Here is a 17,282-nt window from a genome sequence, read left to right on the forward strand (position 1 = left end):
AATTGTGAAATGATTGAATGGAGGTTATTGGCATAATGCCCCCACTACGCCACTTTTGCTATAATGCCCAAGTGTGACTAGGATGCCACGTGTCGGATAATGCCCTATGGTGGGGGCATTATAAATTGTTACCACTACACATGGTCTAAGAACCATATTGTACGGGTTGAATAAATATAATTTTATATACCAAATAAAAAAATTATATCTTTAAAATCACGTGTATTACACGGGTTGAATAAATGTAATATTGTTTACCAAATAATAAAATAATACATTTTAAAAAAACCTCATTTATTACACGGGTTGAATAAATGTAATTTTATATACCAAATAATAAAAAAGTTACACATTTAAAAATATGTGTATTACACGGGTTGAATAAATGTAATTTTCTATACTAAATAATAAAAAAATATATCATTAAAAAACCTCCATGTATTGTACGAATTGAATAAATCTAATTTTATCTATCAAACAATAAAAAGTTATATCTTAAAGAACCTCATGTATTACACGGGTCGAATAAATGTAATTTTGTATAGTAAATAATAAAAAAATATATCTTTAAAAAAACCACGTCTACTACACGAGTTTAATAAATCTAATTTTATATACCAATAATAAAAAAGTCATATATTTCAATATACTAATGGATAATGCTCGATACCCGATGGATATGGAAATGTTACGAAGTCTCAATAAATTTAACCCTTTATTTAAAACTTATAAATGTAGAAATGATAAATAATATTAGTTAATTTTATTTTAAGTTTTGTAAAATCTATTTGATACCAAACTAAACAAAACGTTCAAATATATAGTTAATATCAAGAGTAAATTACGATTTTGGCCCATGTGGTTATATCACTTTTACCCTTTTAGCCAAAAATGAATCTTTTAACATCTTAGCCCCCAGCGTCTTTTTTTTCTAACCCTTTTGGCCGCTAACACTAACCCCATCCATTTACTTTTAGGGGCCAAAATGGTTAGAAAAAAACGTTGGGGGTCCAAAAAGGTTAAAAAAAAAGACGTTGAGTGCTCAAATGTTAAAAAATTCCTTTTTGGCTAAAAGGGTAAAAGTGATATAACCACATGGACCAAAATCATAATTTACTCTAATATCAAATTAGACAACTAAGTTTGAATTTGAAGTAAATAGATAAATATAAAAGTAATAATTAAACTAAATAATATTTAGTAAGAGGATTATCTATAACTAATTATAAAAGATTAAGCTAAAATATCCATAAGACATGGTCTAATATAATGACAAGTGTCCTCAAAATGGTTTCTTTTATTATATAGTATAGATAAAGATTTGTATTTTAGGAAACCTGTTCACATACTACAATTTATCATTAGGCCTTGGGATATACTTTAACTCTTTTTAACACCACCTAGGTGCCACATTACTTACTTTTCTCCATTTCACTTTACCTCACATCAAGGAAATGGTTTAATCCCCTTAACTTTATTGTTTTAATGGTTTGAATGTAAAAACTTTTAATAGTTTGGGTGTAAAAAAGGAAAACAAATTAAGACAATCTCTTAACATTATGTTCACATGTTAACATATAATCCCTTTTAACACCCCTTAACACAAGAAAGGAGTGGTTTGCAATACCGTTTAACATGTCATGTCATCATTAACACCCTAGATGTTAAGGTACACCTCATGACCTTAGTGCATTTCACGTTTAACAACAAAATATTATTTTCAACTTGCACCAATCATCCCAAATTACACCCTTTGCCCACGAACTTATCAATTTCGTCTTTAGTTTCATCTTTTATCAAATTTGTACTTCACTTAATAAAACTTCTTGTAACTTCATTAATCTTACTGGGTTAATTAATTGTACAAACGAGTCTTAGCATGCAAAATACCCTTAACGCGAGAAGTGAAGAAGGATTTTTTTTTGAATTTTTTCCCTATCAAACAAGTATTTTAGTCACAGAATTCAAAAAAAAAAAAAAAAAAAATTCTTGATTTTACACTAATAGAGTAATTATATTGTAAAATAATTATAATTACCCTACAATAATTACTCTACTACTTTGTAGTAGGGTACTTGTATTTGATCTTTACACTAATCTTCTAAGATTACCTGTTGTGGTTTAAGCCGTAACCCGGATTCATTCTCTAATATTGCGACACGTGGTGTTGACTAGACGCCTACTCATCACCTTGCCCGCTCGCCTCCCCTCACTTGAGGCTGCTATGGTTAACCTCCACTGGCCTAAGCTACCACACCCCAAAACACCCGCTCACCCAGACTACCACGCTCACACGTGACCGCTCGCGGCACCCCGTGGCGATGCTCGCGAGCCACCTGACCGCCGACGTTGCTCACCCGGCGCTAACAGGTGCCACAACGCCCTCTAATCATAATCACCTTGCATTTAGGGGGGTAGGGGCGCCCATCACTCACAACATTTAATCAATTTCCGCCATGTCATCGAGCTTTGTTTCATCACTAGTGATGGATTTTAGTGGAAATGCCCATCACTCACCACACACTCATCTCCATTGAAAAACAACTCACCACACAAACACAAACAACGCGTGCTCATCATCACGCTTATCTTTCACCACACATGATAACATCCACCGACGGTAGTGTTCCACGCCAATCAACGCGTGATGGTTGGCCGACAACGGGGCACCCCGTCCCCTATAGACTATAGTGTAGAACATGACTTCAATTTGACCTACATTTAACCTTTTCATCCAAACCACCACAAAATCCCCAAATTTCATCTTTGTGCAACCTTTACGCTGTGTTCCCGAGTTAAGTTGAGGGGAGAAAAGAAATGATTCTTTCATTTTCTTTTCTCTTCTCTCTGTTTCTTTCCAAATTGGAAAGATTAAATTTAGGAAAAAAAAACTATCATTTTCTCTTCTCTTCTCTACTTTAATGAAACTCTGAACACAACTAAAACTTATTTTCTTCCAAATCTTTTATTTTCTCTCATTTAATGAAACTCGGGAACACAGTGTTAGTCAATCTCAAGTTCCAACAACTCTCTAACACACCTTCACCATATGAACACTAATCAAATCACATCCAAACAGTCACCATCACCATCCACCACCCCTTGATCTCTCTCTGTGTGTAGGACCATCAAACAATGCAGAAATGGCTCTGCACAGGCAACCAGGAGCCAGCTTCTTCGACAAACTTCCAACCGATCATGTCTCCCTCGGTGTTCGTCCCCCTCACTTCAAGCAATCGCGCCCTAATCGCCGTTTCAGAACCCGTAGGGTTTCTGTTCGTGCGTTCGTGATTGTTGTTCTCACACTCATATGTTTTGTTTCTGCTTCTGCTTTCTTCTTTTTGGCCAAAGATGATAAAGGTAGTAGTTTGTGTTTTTATGATTTATGATTTATCTCTGTTTCTAGGGTTTGTGTGGATTTTGAATCTCAGTTGTTTGAGTTTGTTAGTTAATTAGAGTTAGATTTGTGTTATTAGTTGGGAGTGTTGAGGGGGCATTGTTTGTTGGAAATAAATCTAACTTAGATTCTTGTTGTTGGTGGGAAAATGCTGAAAAGGTTGGATTAGTAGAGAAAGCATAATTGCCCAGCATTCGGTGCAATGCACTTAAAAGGCGGTGCAATGCGCGTAAAAGGCGAGGGCTTTTTTAGGGGAGACACATAGTATAAAAGTACAGTTTTTAGGGGTTTCTTTAGGGGAGACACATAGTATAAAAATACAGTTTTTAGGTGTTTTAGACATGTTCTAGGCTTCTTTAGGGCTAGTTTAGGTTGTTTTAGGCATAGTTGTCGAAGGCGCAAAGGGTGAGTGTTCGGTGCAATGCGCTTAAAAGGCGAGGGCTTTTTTAGGGGAGGCACATAGTATAAAAATACAGTTTTTAGGGGTTTTAGACATGTTTTAGGCTTCTTTAGGGCTAGTTTAGGCTGTTTTAGGCATAGTTGTGGAAGGCGAAGGCGCAAAGGGTGAGCGTCCGGTGCAATGCGCTTAAAAGGTGAGGGCTTTTTTTAGGGGAGGCACATAGTATAAAAATACAGTTTTTAAGGGTTTTAGACATGTTTTAGGCTTCTTTAGGGCTAGTTTAGGCTGTTTTAGGCATAGTTGTCGAAGGCACAATGCGCAAAGGGTTAATCTTGGGCCTCAGTGCAAGGTGCTTGAAAAGCAAGGGTTTTTTAGGGCCAAGCACATAGTATAAAGATACAATTTTTAGGGGTTTTAGACATATTTTAGGCCTTTTTTAGGGCTACTTTAGGTTGTTTTGGGTTGATTCCAGGCTTGTTTAGGGTTGGTATAACTGTAAAATTGTTTGAGACCTGTTCAAATGATTTTTGGCCAGAATTTCGTTGGAACTTGGTCTGAAAAAATGTGCCTGAGTTAATGAAAGCGGGGCTTTTGAAGCGAAGCGAGAAGGATGCGCTGGGTCTGAAAAGCGAGCCTAGGCAGGCGCGTGTCGGCGTGTGTGGGTGAGTGTTGACAACAGAGAGAGAAAGCTTATGTTTTATCAGATTTATGGTGCTTAACAGATTGAAGAAGGTGTTTGTTTTGTTTTTTTGGAGGAGACAAGGGGGAGGGGGTTCAAATCTTATACTTTTAAGGTACCACCAATCGAGATGCTTGATGGTGGATTAAAGATGTTACTATAGGGCCAGCCAAAGGGCTTGTTCTGTACTTAATGGTGCTTCTCTCCAAGTGATTGATGGTTCTAATTTCATAGTGGAAAAGGTGTAGATTTAGGAGTAGGATTAGAGGGTGTGTGAGTGATGCGGGCCCAAGTGTGGAAGAGCGGGCCATCTTGTATTTGGAGGCCCAAGATCGCGTAACAAAAGGGGCTTCACTAAAATGGCTCTAACTTGGGCTACAGGGGTCCGTTTTGGGCGCGTGACCAGGCGAAACGAACGGGAGAACGAGCTCTATCTTGCTGCAAACGCCTACGGCGGTTTGGGTCATTGTCCAGGCCGAAAAAACGCTTATTTCTATTAGTTTTTTCCATTTTTATGTTTTTTCAAGTATTTTGGGCATTTTGTTTTTGGGCTTGTGTTTGGCCCGTTGTCTTTTTTAGGCCCATTTCGAAGTTATGTTCCTATTTATATGTTGCCCTAGTGAAATGAAAGATCAGACTTGAATTTTGAGAAAACTGATTTTCACTTCAAATTCTGTGCCCTTTGGGTTGAATTTTGGGGTTGGGGAAGAACTACACGGGTATTCGCAGAATCAACGTGTTTGATCTTCATTATCGTACCACGCACTACATCAGTGAGTTAGTTTTATAAAGAAACTGATAGGGACATGTTTATTTGGCAGTACATCATTTGTTAAGAAAATGACAACTTTATTTAACTTATGTATTTCTTTGCAGATAAGGACGATTTCACTGTTGAAACTGACGAATTTGGGACTGATCTGGACTTCCTTGCAAACGTGACACGAACAGAAAGATCAAAGATTCTTAAGTTTGGTCATGGTTTTGTTGGCCACGGTCGTGATTCTAGGTACTGGGATAAGGATGATAGGAGAAGAGACGAAGATTATGACGAGGATTTAGCGGTCCATTCAGAAACCGGTGTTCATGATGAATCTCATGTTAATGATAGTGTACAGTCGAAAATACACGATAGACAAAAGAAGCTATCTGAAGAAAACAAAAGGAGGTTGAATCACAGGGTGACTGGTTTGTATAACGAAGCAGGGCGTAATGAGCTGAAGATGTATGAAAAGGAGTATGAGGCCTCTTTAAAGGGTGCTGCAGTATCAAAAAATGATGATGAAGATGATATGGATGATGAGTATAATGATGAGATTGATATGCATGACATTCGACTTGAAGACTATAACACTGGCCTAGGAAATGATCAACATTCGGCTGTAAAAGTATCTCAAAGTGTAGACGGTGGAGAAAATTCAGGCAAGGATGATACTGATATGTCAGTTAATGAAACTAACCGTGGTTTATCTGTGGATGTTTCGGATTCTGATAAACTCAATACTAATGCCAGTGATATCGGTGTGATTGACGAGCATTCGTCAAGACGTGCCATTTCTGAGAGGACAATTGCTTCCAAGAAGAGGCCAAAGCGAAGAAAATATTCAGGTGTGACATCTGGTCTTGCCTAAACAATAGTAGGGGGTGTATTATGCTATGTTGTCAAAAGCGCAAAAAGCGCGCGCCTAGGTGCCCGGGCGCAGCGAGGCGCACCTATAGCGCCTGGTGGCAGCCTAGGCGCAAAAATGGTTTTTTTTTTTGAAAAAAAAACGGTCTGAGGCGCAAAAAGGCGCGCAAAAACAGTCTTGCACCTAGGCTCCGGGTGAGGCCGATGCGCCTCGCCTGCGCCTTGCGTCTTTGACAAGATAGGTATGTATAGTGTATTCATGTTGCAAATTCGTATTTATTTTTTGAAGCCGAATGGCGGCTGCACCTCCATAAAGTGTAGAAGAAATATAATGGTTTTCTTTTTTTCTTGATTAATTATTAATATGAACCTGTACAATGTAGCGTTAGGTGTTATGTTTCTTTTTTTCTTGATTAATTACACTTTATTTGGGTCGTTATATCAGGTGCTTGTGAGATGAAAGTGCTGAATTCAACCATGAAGCTTGTGGAGCCTTCCGAAAATCGGAAATTTGCAAGATTTACATTGAGTTACACAGAACTAGAAGAGAACATTAACAAGTTGGAACCATGGAATCCTCGATTTGCGGGGCATCAAAATCTAGAACAAAGGGAACGCTCGTTCATCGCACATGATCAGACACTACATTGTGGGTTTGTGAAGAGCCCTAAAGGATATCCTAGTACAGGATTCGACTTAGATGATGAGGATGAAGCTTATATCAGTAGCTGCCATATTGCTGTTGTTTCATGCATATTTGGAAACTCTGATCGTCTCAGATCACCCATGGGGAAAACGGTACCGCATTCTTTAACTTTTCTCAACATCTCTCCTTTATTTTTGATACACTATTTATTAACTTTTACGATTTCCTGTTTCCAGGTTTCTCGTTATTCAAGGAAAAATGTGTGTTTCGTGATGTTCGTAGATGATGTTACTTTACGAACTCTTTCTTCTGAAGGACATATGCCAGACAGAATGGGTTATATTGGTATATGGAGGATTGTGGTCGTAAAGAATCTTCCATACACTGACATGCGAAGAGTAGGAAAAATACCAAAGCTTTTGGCACACCGTCTTTTTCAAAATGCAAGGTAATAATACTGATTCTAGCTGTACATTATACTTGATGTGATAAGATAGAAAGGTTGCATCAATAGATGGATTTAGATTAAGTACAACACATAGTGAATCAAGTAGTATAGTGATTCACGCGGTTCTCACCGGTTGAGACAAGATGCTTTATATACACCGTATTGCATTCTGTTTGTATTCTTAAGAACTTTTCTTGAATTTAACTATAGGTTAACGTGAATGAACCATAACTATGTAGCCCTATTCCTAATAGATTGACCCCAAAATAGCATATCCAAATGATAAGAAAGCCTAGAGTCGCCACAATTGCGGAATTTGCTCCTTGCAAATTTTTATTTGTTCGAGTATGCAAATAAATTGCGAATACGATCCAAGTAATTCTCATGTCGATCCGAACGAATCATCCTTTCCACGGAGGCAAATCTTTGCCTGTTAGGTAAGAGGATAGCAAGTTCAAAATTCTGTCTCGGTAGGACATGTATCTCTATTACTATGAATTTCATAAATGAAGTAGTTAATGGTAGTTAATGGTAGGGTTACCATTATCCTTTTTGTAGTGACGAATCCTGTATGTGTTCCTATAGTACAAGATTTATGCCCGTTTAATTTCATTAACCGCCAGGATATTAAAAACTATAAGTCATTAGTAACCAGTATATAGCGTTAAGTTATACGGATTCATCAAAGTCAATGATTTTTTGAGCTGGATAGTTAGCAGTTAGTTGGTTGACTTGAGCATTAGCTAATTTTTTTTGTGTACTTTGTATAACTACAGTTAGTTACTTCCTTTTGTTTTTTAATTTTTCATGTTTATTTGCGTATCATTGCTGCAAAAGTTTTAGAAGTACCTATGTATAAAGTGTTTCCATTTTGACGAGTGTTTGTTATATAACTCTTTTCTTATAATTATTATTTTTTTAGAGTAAAGTGCCATTTTTGTCACTGAGGTTTGACCACTTTTGCGACTTTGTTCAAAGGTTTGCTTTTTCGCATCTGGAGATAAAAGGTTTAAAATCTTGCCATTTTCATCCGACTCGTTAACTTCATCCATTTTTTAACGTTAAGTCAGGGCTATTTTTGTTCTTTTACCTATTTGTTAATGTTTATAAGAAAAGTCATAACTAGAAAGTCAACATAGGTGTATCTTTATTTCTTATTAGTGTTTTTTATTTTAATAAAAAAAGTCTAAAAAGACGGAAATACCCCTCATTTAACGGAGAAAAATGGATGGAGTTAACGAGCCGGATGAAAATGGCAAGATTCAAAACCTTTTGGATCCAGATGTGGAAAAACAAACCTTTGGACGAAAGTCGCAAAAGTGGCTAAACTCAGGGACGAAAATGTCATTTTACTCATTTTTTTTGAAAAAAATATCTAAATCCAGCTAATAATTGAAACAGTTGTTGTAGAATACATACTTGTAATAAACAATAAAGTCTTATTGGCATGATTTCGGTCTAACAAGTAGCTACAATGTTGTAAATATAAGCTCCTATATATGCAGTTTACAAAGATTGCTTGCTTAGAGTAACAAAGTTGCACTGTTGATGTGCTTTTAAACATCTACTGCCCTGTGTTTAACGTTAATGTATAGTTATTAAAGGCACGAGGCGCACTCAAGGCGATTTGTTGGGCCCGGGGGTATCTATAAGTCCTTTTGATATATGGCATTGCCACAACCTAGAGTATCCTTTACCCTTCGGGCATTCGAAAATATGACCGATAACTTCTCGATTTGGGGCTCTTGGAGATGACCTAAATTGACTTATCACGCTTAGTGAAAAGGCAATATCATGACGAGTAATGGTAGGATAGTTTAGGTTCCCAACAATTCTTCTATATCTTTTGGATCTTGAAGATTATCTTGTTCGGTTGCTTTCAATTTTTACATTTGATATTATCCAATGTAGTTGCTAGCCAACTCTTGGTTTCGGGAACAAAAACTGGCCAACAACTAGCCTGCACCGGTTTTGGTTTTATTAGCCATATAGCCATACAGCCATCTCCCTGCCAATTTTTTACATGAAGCACGTGAGATGAAAAACAACCAAATTTCTTTTTTTTTTAAACTTTGTTTCAACCAAAAATGAGTAAAATAAACAAATAGGTAAAAGGACAAAAATGCCCTTGATTTAATGTTAAAGAATGTATGGATTTAACCAGTTGGATGGAAATGACAAGATTTGGAAACCTCGGGGACCCAGATGTTTCCAAATCTTGTCATTTTTGTCCGTGTGGTTTGGTGACTTTTGCCAGTCTCATCGAGCATGCATCTCTAAGCATTTGTATGCATGAAATCTTTCAGGTACTCCATTTGGTTGGATAGCAAGCTCCGGCTCCAACTGGACCCGTTACTCGTCTTGGAATATTTCTTGTGGCGAAAAGGTCACGAGTATGCAATTTCCAACCACTACGACCGCCATTGTGTTTGGGAAGAAGTTGCCCAAAACAAAAAGCTCAACAAGTACAATCATACCGTAATCGATGAACAATTTGCCTTTTACCAGGCCGATGGCTTGACAAAGTTTAATCCAATGGATCCTCAAAAGCTTCTCCCAAGCAGTATGCATTTATTTCTCTCTTTTTATATTTTTATTTTTCTAAGCATTAATGGTGTTTAATATATTTTGTCGTAAATTGTAACTTTCAGATGTACCGGAAGGTTCTTTTATTGTAAGGGCCCACACGCCGATGTCAAACCTGTTCTCGTGCCTCTGGTTTAACGAGGTTGAAAGATTCACACCTCGTGATCAGTTAAGCTTTGCGTATACATACCAAAAGCTACGGAGGATGAACCCGGATAAGCCCTTTCACTTTAGAATGTTCAAGGTTAGATACACTTACTATTCCGTACACGATGGATAGATACACTTATTATCAATTTACTATTTTTTACAACGTTCGTGTAAATTTTTCATGATCTTTTCAGGACTGTGAGAGGCGAAAGATAGCAAAGTTGTTCCGGCACAGGTCAGAGGAGACACGATATACACTTGCGCAAGAGATCGAGTGAACCTGATTTTTTTTTTGTTATTATACATGAAACACTGTTTTTGGGCGCTCAAGATCGTGAAGAGACGTGTATCTGCTGGTAACGCCATCAGTCATTGTATATGTTTCATTTGAAGAAATAACAGAAGTGAACGATCAGTTACCAGTAAAGATATACGCAAATATAGAACCCGGGTGCAAAACCAGTAGGTGCTTCTGTGTTTAAGTTTGTATAAAAACATTGGCGATGGCTTTTGTAATTGTTTTTTACTTGTTTTTTTTTCGACATTTTTGTTCCGTGTTTTATAGATATTACTAGATTAGTCGGTATTTTTTATGTAAGAACATTCTGACTGTGAACCGAGATCCATTCTTTTTGGTAATGCTGTTGCTTGTGAACCGAGATCCATTCTTACATTAAAATCTCTACACACATGGATGGGTACGATAACAAAATACCTTGTATACGTATGAAACTACTACATATCGTATGTATGAAATTTCTATCGGACCATTGTCGTTACAATACAAGAGCCAATATATAAGGCGATCTCATTCTATATATGTTGCCTCAAATTTACGATTCAGGTCGTATAAGGAGAGATCAACACCGCCAAGATACAAGTCTCACCTTATATATACATAGCTAAAAAATTATGATTCCAGTTAAATTAGGGGAAATAAGCAGCATTGACATAGTGACATAATAATTACTTTTTTACATACAAACCCCTTTCGCGCATAAGCAAACTTGAATGTTACATATAGGAAGTCACTTCGCTAGATACATATCTCGCGTGTTCGTTTGTATTCACATGTTTGACTCTCTTTTAGTATCTTCACATGTTGTGTTTGCGTGTATAGTTCCGACAAAGGGGCAAGATACAAATCTCAAAGAGTATGCAATTAAGGTCTTTATTAACTCTCACAATTCACCATAGCTATTAGCTACACACATCAATGGAAACAATAACAAGATATAAGTATACTTATATATTAACTTTGCCTCAAATTTACAATGCTAAGTTATTTAAGGTGATATTAACACCTTGACATAACGGCATAATAATTACTTCCATGTGCGTTCACTGACACGTTGAACATGAAAGTTATAAATGAAAATCCTCCTTCGTTAGGTAAGCAGACTGATCGATAATTTTTTTTGAAACCATGTCAATATGTTATATACGGGCATGTTACGAATCACCTAAGTAATTTTACCTACTTTTAAGCATGAGTGGTTTGTAACGTTTGTTTCTAAGACCATGTGTAGTGGGGCGTTTTTTTTTTAAAAAAATAAAAAAAAACGCCCCTTGCCCATTACATAGGGCGTTTTTGAGCATTATTTTTGAAAAAAAATTACATCAGCGTTTTTAAAACAACGCTCAAATTGGAAGAGAACATGTTGACTGGCCAATGGGAGTGGTCCACTAGTAGTTTCTTTTTTTAACCTCCTCTCTATAAAAAAATAATTGTTTAATAATTGGAAGGGGCATTATTCCCACTACGCCACTTTTACAATAACGCCCAATAATGCCCCATGCTGACTGGACTGCCACGTGTTGCAAAACGCCCCATGGTGGGGGCATTATTGAGCTAAACCACTACACATGGTCTAAGCATATCTTGATAGCACCCGGTCTATGACATAGGCATGTCTTCGTCGTGTGACAATTTAGGAATATTCCGCTTTCTCAAGTACATATGCATCAATAAAAATGAAAACTCAAAACATATACCAACCTAAGTACCATTTTATTATCAATCTTGGGTAAGTTCACCTTACGTTACGATATGCCAACCATTTTTAAGCACACCGCAAACATGTTTTCAAGTAAATCCTTACACATTTAGATCGAGAGTAAACTTAACGACATACAATCTTAGTGCATTGACGCCCCAGAAACCCTTGCAAGTGCCCCGTCCAGAGGTGGTGATGGAAGCAGAGTGAATGCTAATATTCCACTAATCGCCGCAGCAACTGCTCCTGCAATAAACGCTGGTAAGTTTCCATTCCCAAAGATAGAATCCCATGGTCCACTTGCTACTGATACAAACATCTGCAACAAGAATGTAACGTTTAAGGCAAAAAGATTAGATATAAACGATGATCATTTTTTAAAGATACGTCTATAGTTATAAAGATAGATTGAAAACGTATGATCATCGTACCTGTGGTATAACAATTGCGAGGTTAAGAAGGCCTAAAGATAGACCTGGACAACAAAAACAATAATATATGTTCACAACTTACATTTTATATAAAGCATAACATAATTATATATACAAGTTAGTTTAATTTAATTTACCTTGTCCTACTTCAGAGTCGTTAGAGAAAATAGAAGCCAACGCACAAGGAATACTGTATGTCACCTGATTGACCATAGAATTCGAATTAATATTTTATTCTGTTATATGCGTCAATCTTAGTCATGATTTATATAAGAGCATTCATCTCTCATTCTGTATTTTGATGTGAGTGAATTTAAATATTAGGGTGTAAGGGGTGCTCACCTAATAGGTGAGTCCCCCATCTTACACGTAACCAACCAGATCAAGCCACTCCCCTAATACCCCTTTTTGATGGCGGCACTCCCCTATTAGGGGAGTTGTTTTTTTTTCTAAAATAATGCATGTTTATAAATTAAAAAAAGATTAATAAAAATAAAAATTAAATAAAAGACATTTCATTAAATAAAAAAAAAAACATTCGAACTAGAAAAAAAAATACATTCAACCTAGAAAAATATAAAAACAAACTACTCCTCGTCCAAATCAACTTCAAGGTGAGGCAAATCTAAACTTCCGTTGAGCAAGAAATAACGGAGATTGTTGCAGCACGTTGATGTCGTTTTGTGAACCCGCTGGCCCACAAAAAGCATGCCAAATCCACAAATCTTGAGACGCTACCACTTCTAACATAACCGTCGGGTATTGATGATCGCCTCTCATGTATTGTCCACGCAATTCTGTGGGGCACATTCTCCAGACGAAGTGTGTACAATCCAGACTCCCTAACATACCAGGTAGGTGATGCCTCTCCTCATGAGCCCGATACTTGGACATACGAAACCTGTGACGAAAAGTATCTTCACTAAATTTTGGATTTTCATCAAAATAATCGGCCATGAGTGTCTCGTGGCCCCCCACACGATCTCGACGGACATAATTTTTTTTACTAGACGATGCCGTGTCTAGTAGCTCCGCTTGTTGGATGAGATTTTGGAAGCAAACTAAGCTACTATCGCTTGACGATGCATCTCCATCGTCGGGAAAGTCGGGTAGGGTAGAAAGAAACGGGAACTTGGAATCCATTTTGTGTTTGAAAGATTGAGAGGAATGAGAGTTTTGGTGTGGGTTTGAGAGTTGTGAATGTGGTAAAAAAATGAATTAGATTGGTTAGTATATATTGTTTAAAAAAATTATTTTTTTTAATAAAATCGACTGTTTACCAACGGTCATATCATCGATCCACGCGAAAAGCAATCGGTAAGGCCACACCCAAAAGCCACCCCGATTCGGGACCCCGCGCGCGGGGATGGCGGCGGTGTTCCCGATCGGGGAAAGGCTTCACCGAACGACTCCCCGAATGCGCCCCGTACACCCTTATATATAATATAAAAGTGGTTGTGAGTGGATCGGAAAGAAGATGCTACTGTTTATTTATAGATTTGGGGAACATTGTTCACCTCTATTAATTTTTTTAATATTTTTTGAAAGTAGTTGTAAGTGGAGCAGAGATAATGATAAAAGTATAGAAAATATTATTTAGTTGAAAAAGATAGAGCAAATGTAGTGACTTTTAGTGTAGTTATAGAAATAAGGGTGAGACAAGGATGTAAATGCTCTAAAGATATTATGACATTTTTATAAACTTTATTTTTTTTATCCATTTCTATTTTAGCCTTCTCATATTTATATTTATATTTATGTCTTAGGATTCTGTAAAAATGACATTTTTCATGAGAAATGTGAGAATGCATAAAAATTCATATGTAGACATTATATTTTGGACTTGAGCATAATGTTTTGGGTTATTTTGATAAGAAAAACACCAAACATAACAATTTAAGACACAATGCAATGAATTCTAGGCTTAAAACTTAACACCATGGCAAGAACGTTAAGTAGTGTGTCTCAAGTGTTAAGCGGTGTGTTTTTAAATTCCACGCCCATAATACGTTGCATTGTGTTTTAAATTGTTATGTTTAATGTTTTTCTTGCCAAAATATCCTAAAACATGATGTCTAAGTTCAAAACATGATGTCTACATGTCAATTTCTATGCCTTCTCACACTTCTTACGAAACTGATCATTTTTACACGAACCTCACCCATTTATACTTATGCTTGATACTTTTTTATAATACAATAGAACAATTTATATTCTTGATATTATAGTTGAAGTATTACATATGTAGAGTTAAGTTCTTGTGAAAATAAAATTATCGTACGAAACGTACGAAGTGAAAGAAAGTCAAAAAAGTGGCGGTGGCATTTTGGTAATTGTCAGCAACTTCAAAATTACTCTAGTAGAGTAATTTTGAACTTCTGTAGGGTAATTTTGTAAAAGCTCAAGTAAAGTAATTTTGGTCGTGTAGGGTAATTATCAAAATTACACTAACCCCCCCCCCCCCCCCCAAAACCTAAAAAAACCTAACCCCCACCCCCCAAAAAACCTAAAAAAACCTACCCCCCCCCCCCCAACCCCAAACTAAAAGCTAAAAACTAAACCATAAAGCTAAACCCCATAACTAAATGCTAACAAAATTACTCTACAAGACATTTCCCAAAATTACCCTACAAAATTCAAAATTACTCTACTAGAGTAATTTGATAATTACCCTACATTTCTCAAAATTACTCTACAGATGCTCAAAATTACCCTATTGATGCTCAAAATTACCCTACAGATGCTCAAAATTACCCTACTAGAGTAATTTTGAAGTTTTTGATAATTACCAGATTGCCACCGCCACTTTTTGCTTTTCCCCAGTACAGTACTTTTGAAATTGCTGATAATTACCATATTGCCACCGCCACTTTTTGACTTTTCTTTCAATTCGTGCAGTTGGTACGTTAATTTTATTTTTATTTGATCTTTTACCTACATATGTATATATAATATGATATGATATGATATGATATGATATGATAGTATAACAAATTAGAAAATTTTGTATTTTTGCTTAATAATATATTTGAAATGTTAAAAATGTTTTTTAGGATAAGCATTTAATTAACTAATCCCTAGTTTAATTTATTGCGTTGAACACAAAAAAAAAACAAATAATAATAATAATAATAATAATAATAATAACAATAACAATAACAATAACAATAATAATAGAGTAATAATTTGAGCTCACACTCATAGAGAGAGGAATGCCGAGAACAGCAAAAACAGTGAGAGCACCGCCTTTAACACCGGAGGAAGGCGGTAGAGTAGTGGCTGCGCCTCCATCAACCGTCAAGAAACTATGCCTTGAACCCTCCGCAATCTTCGATATTACAACGGTCATCCCTAAACACACGCAAAGAAGCAAGTTCACACCGCCCCACAACTGCTTCACCCCACCACAAACCCGCGCCAACGGCTCAATTCCCAGTGACACCACCCCAGCCACCACCGAATTCAACAACAAACCCAACGCTCCGGCATGAACTCCACTCGTGTACAGCTCATTTCCCTTTGTTTCACCACCGTAAACTTCCCGTCCCATCCAATCCGTATCAAATATCAAAAAAGGAAACCACGCAATCCAATTAAAACATGTGACCAACAATAATATCCACATCGGCCGTGAAAGCGACGTTATTGCGTTGAACATTTCCTTACCAAACACCTTTCTATCATCTCCACCCCTCTCTTCAGCGTTTAAATCCGGACAATAAATGTCCTCTTCCACCGTGGCTAGGGCTAAAACCGTAATTGTCAAAAGCAAGACAATGGATATAAAAAAACATGTTTTCAAGTTAGCACAATAAACATCACATGCATGCGTTTTCGTAAAAGGAAGCAGTTTATAAAGACGAGTGTACGATCCCGCCGCGTAACCGAAAACGTTCCCAACGGCCATAAAGAAGGCATAGAGCGAATTCCCAGTTCGGACTCTGGTAGAATCCGAACTGGATAGGTCCGCTAGTAAGGCCCTACAAGGGCCTTGTAGCATGTTGTTAGCAACGTCTAGAATCCAAAACCCTAGTACGTAAATAACTATCGCACGTGGTTTTGTGGTGGCGTAAAGTTTATCACCGGTGTCCACACCGATATCGACTGCGTAGCCGATTAAAAACACGGCGATCGCAACGAGTGTGGCGCCACCAGCGATGAAAGGTCGACGACGGCCGAACCGGGAGGTGCAACGATCGCTATAGTAGCCAACAACTGGTTGAACAATCATGCCAGAGATTGGACCGCATAGCCAGATGTATGCGGACCATTTGTGCGGGATACCGAGGAGCTGGACATAGGGAGTGAGGAGGGAGAGTTGTAGTGCCCACCCGAACTGCACACCGGCAGCAATGGCTGCCACCATTACTATCTGCCATATCGGCCTTTGTGGTGGTGGCAGTGATGATTGAAAATAGAATGGTGGTGGTGGAGGGGGAAGCTTATTGTTGCTCATGCTCAAATTGCCACCACCTTCCATTGTATTTCTTGAAAGAGTTTGATTTGTTGTATGTGCAAACACAACTCACATGAGCACCTATTTATTGATAAAGAATAATCAGTGTATTCACACATGTACAAGTCACATTTAATGGAATTGGTTTTTGGCCTTTTGTAGATGAAGAGAAATTGATGAAAATAGGTAGTGGTGGATCAGTGATCGGGGAATGATATGGTGTTCCTTGTGACACAGGTTCGACTTTTACTCTCTCCATTATTTTCTGAGGCATCCAGGTGAATGGCGAATACAGGTAGCGCCGGTTCGTCTTGGATTGGAGGCGAGATTTTACCGATTATTCCACTATCGTGTCTTCGAGTGGGGGGAGGTCGGGTTTCCGCGCATCTGGGAGATCCAAGGGTCTGGCAGTAGTCTAGTAGTCGACTTTGGCTAACTCTCGGTGTCACGGTGGTTGGCATATCA

The 17,282-nt window shown here is 37.5% G+C and overlaps 2 protein-coding genes across 2 annotated transcripts; one reads left to right on the forward strand and one right to left on the reverse strand.

Annotated features, from left to right (window-relative positions):
- Positions 1-3,001: 3,001 nt before the first annotated feature.
- Positions 3,002-10,592, forward strand: LOC110889520. The gene is made up of 7 exons (XM_022137067.2): positions 3,002-3,360; positions 5,353-6,084; positions 6,549-6,901; positions 6,986-7,197; positions 9,504-9,760; positions 9,849-10,027; positions 10,128-10,592. The coding sequence occupies exons 1-7, from the start codon at positions 3,144-3,146 to the stop codon at positions 10,209-10,211; spliced, it is 2,034 nt and encodes a 677-aa protein (XP_021992759.1). The 5' UTR covers positions 3,002-3,143; the 3' UTR covers positions 10,212-10,592.
- Positions 10,593-11,928: 1,336 nt separating this feature from the next.
- Positions 11,929-16,841, reverse strand: LOC110887727 (sucrose transport protein SUC8). Its single transcript, XM_035979785.1, has 4 exons — positions 15,558-16,841; positions 12,499-12,562; positions 12,362-12,405; positions 11,929-12,249 (listed from the first exon to the last, which is right to left on the reverse strand). The coding sequence occupies exons 1-4, from the start codon at positions 16,839-16,841 to the stop codon at positions 12,073-12,075; spliced, it is 1,569 nt and encodes a 522-aa protein (XP_035835678.1). The 3' UTR covers positions 11,929-12,072.
- Between the last annotated feature and the right edge of the window lie 441 nt (positions 16,842-17,282).

Source organism: Helianthus annuus, chromosome 11, assembly GCF_002127325.2.
Source record: "Helianthus annuus cultivar XRQ/B chromosome 11, HanXRQr2.0-SUNRISE, whole genome shotgun sequence".
Lineage (NCBI taxonomy): Eukaryota > Viridiplantae > Streptophyta > Magnoliopsida > Asterales > Asteraceae > Helianthus > Helianthus annuus.

Bases quoted from the DNA above. Each gene is read 5' to 3' on its own strand.
- LOC110889520 (XM_022137067.2), top strand. From the start codon at position 3,144: ATGGCTCTGCACAGGCAACCAGGAGCCAGCTTCTTCGACAAACTTCCA. The intron at 6,902-6,985 runs GTACCGCATTCT...TCCTGTTTCCAG, and splicing joins GATCACCCATGGGGAAAACG to GTTTCTCGTTATTCAAGGAA. The intron at 10,028-10,127 runs GTTAGATACACT...TGATCTTTTCAG, and splicing joins TTCACTTTAGAATGTTCAAG to GACTGTGAGAGGCGAAAGAT.
- LOC110887727 (XM_035979785.1), bottom strand. From the start codon at position 16,841: ATGGAAGGTGGTGGCAATTTGAGCATGAGCAACAATAAGCTTCCCCCT. The intron at 12,406-12,498 runs GTAAATTAAATT...TTTGTTGTCCAG, and splicing joins CGACTCTGAAGTAGGACAAG to GTCTATCTTTAGGCCTTCTT. The intron at 12,250-12,361 runs GTACGATGATCA...TTCTTGTTGCAG, and splicing joins TCGCAATTGTTATACCACAG to ATGTTTGTATCAGTAGCAAG.